This window comes from Corvus brachyrhynchos, unplaced genomic scaffold (assembly GCF_000691975.1).
Source record: "Corvus brachyrhynchos isolate BGI_N302 unplaced genomic scaffold, ASM69197v1 scaffold305, whole genome shotgun sequence".
NCBI classification, from domain to species: domain Eukaryota; kingdom Metazoa; phylum Chordata; class Aves; order Passeriformes; family Corvidae; genus Corvus; species Corvus brachyrhynchos.
In genome coordinates this window covers 1,883,800-1,886,977 of record NW_008239284.1, presented here as the reverse complement: position 1 = coordinate 1,886,977, position 3,178 = coordinate 1,883,800, and the positions used below count along the sequence as shown (strand labels likewise).

The following is a 3,178-nucleotide window of genomic DNA, read 5'->3' as shown; positions in this document are numbered from 1 at the left end:
TTTCGGACAGCCCCACGGTCTGGCTCCGGCACACAGCAGCGTTACAGCACAGTGGTGGTAAAGAAGGCAGAGAAGGGGCTCTCACGAGGGTTTGAGATGGCTTTAATCACACCTCGTCCCCACGATGTTCAGAGGTGGAGAGACAGCGTGCTCTGAGTGTGGGCTGGTTTTGTCAGGGGCCCAGGGGCGGTCCCTGGGCAGGGTTGGGGTAGAGAAGCAAATCAGGAGAAACCGAGGGAGCGGCCAAGGCGAGGGAGGGAACAGGAGGAACATACAGGGTCAGGGGGTAAATAGGCCACCACAGCTATTGCTAACTACAGCATTCTACCATTGGCTACCTATGGCATAAGCATTCAAGCATTCAGAAAAATAACAGGTGCGAATATGTTGCTGTTTTTCTCCTTCGACTGTTTAACTTTCTTGCTTCTGCTGATACTACATTCTCTGCATAAAAACGAATTGTTTTTCTTCTCATGGACTTTTCTCACAGTCCTTCTCTAGCCGAAGTAACAGGCCTGAGCCATAATTTTACACAGGCAACAAGTCCTTCATTTTATAAGGTTTTACTTAAATGCCACACCCAATTAGTAGCACAAGAGGTGATGCAATTCCCCCCCAGTTCAAAGCCCCTTCTAAATCCTCCCCCCTCAGATGGGACTGAACTTTGTTGATGAAAATGTGTCTGGAAGAGCTGGTTTTGGCTTTGGTTCCCGAGGAGAACCGAGATGGGATAGGGGCTTTGGAAGGTGTTTTGTCTTTCTGCTTAGGGAAAAAGTAGGGAAAAGCACCGGGAGAACTAGCCATGGATACACCAGGCTACAGAGCTCCAAATGTATGTGTGAAGAATACAGAGGATATATAAAAGAAAAAAGGCAATAAAATCATCCGGCATCAAGACAAACATTCCTTCCTGCCCACAGGTCTGGAGAACCTGCACAAAATCACTTCTCAGGGCCAGTACGAGCTGCGGGTGGATCTGAGGGACAAGGGGGACGCGGCCTACGCCGTGTATGACCGCTTCAGCGTCGGAGACGCCAAGAGCCGGTACCGGCTGCGGGGGGATGGCTACAGCGGCACAGCAGGTGAGAGCAAAACTTGACTTCTTCTCCTGTTCATGACCAGTTTCCTCCCCGCTGACTCAAGGTAACCGTGTGAATGTTGCAGAGCAGCAGGTGCCTCTCCTGTGTGAGGTGCTGGAAAATCAAAGGTATCGATATATTTTATGAGTCCGTTTTAAATCCTCCAGGCACTTTGGTGCCGTATTTTATGGCCTGCTTATGGCAGGATTGAAACAAGCGTATTAAACCACAGTAGATCTCATTTGGCCAATCTTGGCTGTCATTTATACAGCCAATAATAGCCTGGCACAGCCTCTTTTCTTGTCAGGAGAATTTGCAGCAAAGCCCTGCTGTAATGTGATTTATAATTTTGCTGAACAAATCATCTGCCTTTAGTAATCATAGTGGGGTGAACCCTGCAGCCCTTGTTGAGTCCTCTTCAGGGCTTCAAAGGATTAAGAGATAAATCCAGTTTAACAACATGTCTTAAAAGGAGATAATTTCACAGCGCTGGGTGCATAAACCAGAGCAGAGATGTGGGTGTGGGCTCTGCCCTGTGACCAGCACAGGAACTTTTACCCAGATTACAGAGATACAAAGGAAATGCAGCAGCAGAATTAATGTCTATTTAATTTAGATGGGATATTGGGAAGAAATTGTTCCCTGGGAGGGTGGGCAGGCCCTGGAACAGGGTGCCCAGAGCAGCTGTGGCTGCCCCTGGATCCCTGGCAGTGTCCAAGGCCAGGCTGGATGGGCTTGGAGCCACCTGGGCTACCTTGCCCATGGCAGGAGGTGGAATGGGATGAGTTTTAAGTTCCCTTCCAGCCCCAACCATTCCATGATTCTGTGAATTAAGGGAAATATTCTGGTGCAGAGTAGTTGTAGCTGCTACCACGAGTAGGATTCAATCAGTGTGGAGACTCCTTTGGTCTTGATTCCTTCTTTGTGAACTCCTCTTTGGTCTTGGCTTGTCCACACTGTAAAATTCAGCTTTCAGCAAGAAGTGCAGAAATTGAGCTGCATGAAAAAAAACCACTTCATATTCATTGGGGATTAGAGATCACCTGGAAAAATATTTTGACCTGCCTGCAACAACAACAAAGTTGTATATTTGCTGTATTAAAGCAAGTCAATTTAAAAAAATTTAGATGCAGACAGGGCATGGCACAGTCCCAATATTTTCTGCAGAATGGGCACTGCCATGAAATCTAAACCAGGCAAACACTGAGCTTGCTCTTTGTTTTGTCCCTCCATTCCAGGTGACTCCATGACCTACCACAATGGAAGGTCCTTCTCCACCTTCGACAAGGACCATGACTCTGCCATCACCAACTGTGCTCTGTCGTACAAAGGAGCTTTCTGGTACAAGAACTGTCACCGAGTCAACCTGATGGGCAGATATGGTGACAACAGCCACAGTCAGGTGAGTTTGGGGTCTGAAGGCTTCTGTAATGCATGAGAGGAAGGGGAATTGCAATTATGGATCTATCTGATGGTTCAGCCAGCCAAAAATCACAGCATCCACTCCTCCCACTCTCCAGGATCATAAGCAGCTGCTCACAAAACAAGAATTTAACAGCAGCTGGTGAAATCTTGTTGGCTTTGTCTGATTTTCCAAAGGAATATCCCAAGTGTGCAGGGAATAATTGTAGTTTTCAACACGTGAAATAAAAATGTTCTTCCTGCCATGAAAGCCAGGCAAGGAGGGACAGACAGCTCTGGGGGAAAGAGGTTTAACAAGGTGCTGCTCCTGGGTCAGGGCAACCCCTGGGATCAATCCAGGCTGGGATGAGCAGCTGGAGCAGCCCTGGGAGAAGGACCTGGGGGTGCTGTGGGGGAGAGCTGGACCTGCCCCGGCCCTGAACCCCCTGCCCTGGGCTGAGCCCCAGCATGGGCAGCAGGGGAGGGGGATTGTGCCCCTGTCCCCCTGTGCTCAGGTGAGACCCCACCTGCAGAGCTGCCCCAGCCCCGGGGCCCAGCACAGGAAGGACCTGGAGCTGCTGGAGAGAGGCCAGAGGAGGCTCCAGGGGGATCAGAGGGATGGAGCAGCTCTGCTGGGAGGAAAGGCTGGGAGAGCTGGGATTGTTCAGCCTGGAGAGGAGAAGCTTTGGGGTGACCTC

At 49.8% G+C, this 3,178-nt stretch overlaps 1 protein-coding gene across 7 annotated transcripts in view; it reads left to right on the top strand.

Annotated features, from left to right (window-relative positions):
• The window catches only part of TNC (tenascin C), a 73,035-nt gene that overhangs the window by 68,028 nt on the left and 1,829 nt on the right, over positions 1 to 3,178 (top strand). For all 7 annotated transcript variants that reach the window (XM_017740331.1, XM_017740330.1, XM_017740328.1 and 4 more), the window contains 2 exons: positions 921 to 1,082; positions 2,318 to 2,481. In XM_017740331.1, the coding sequence (XP_017595820.1) occupies positions 921 to 1,082; positions 2,318 to 2,481 (326 nt within the window). The remainder of the gene's footprint in view (positions 1 to 920; positions 1,083 to 2,317; positions 2,482 to 3,178) is intronic.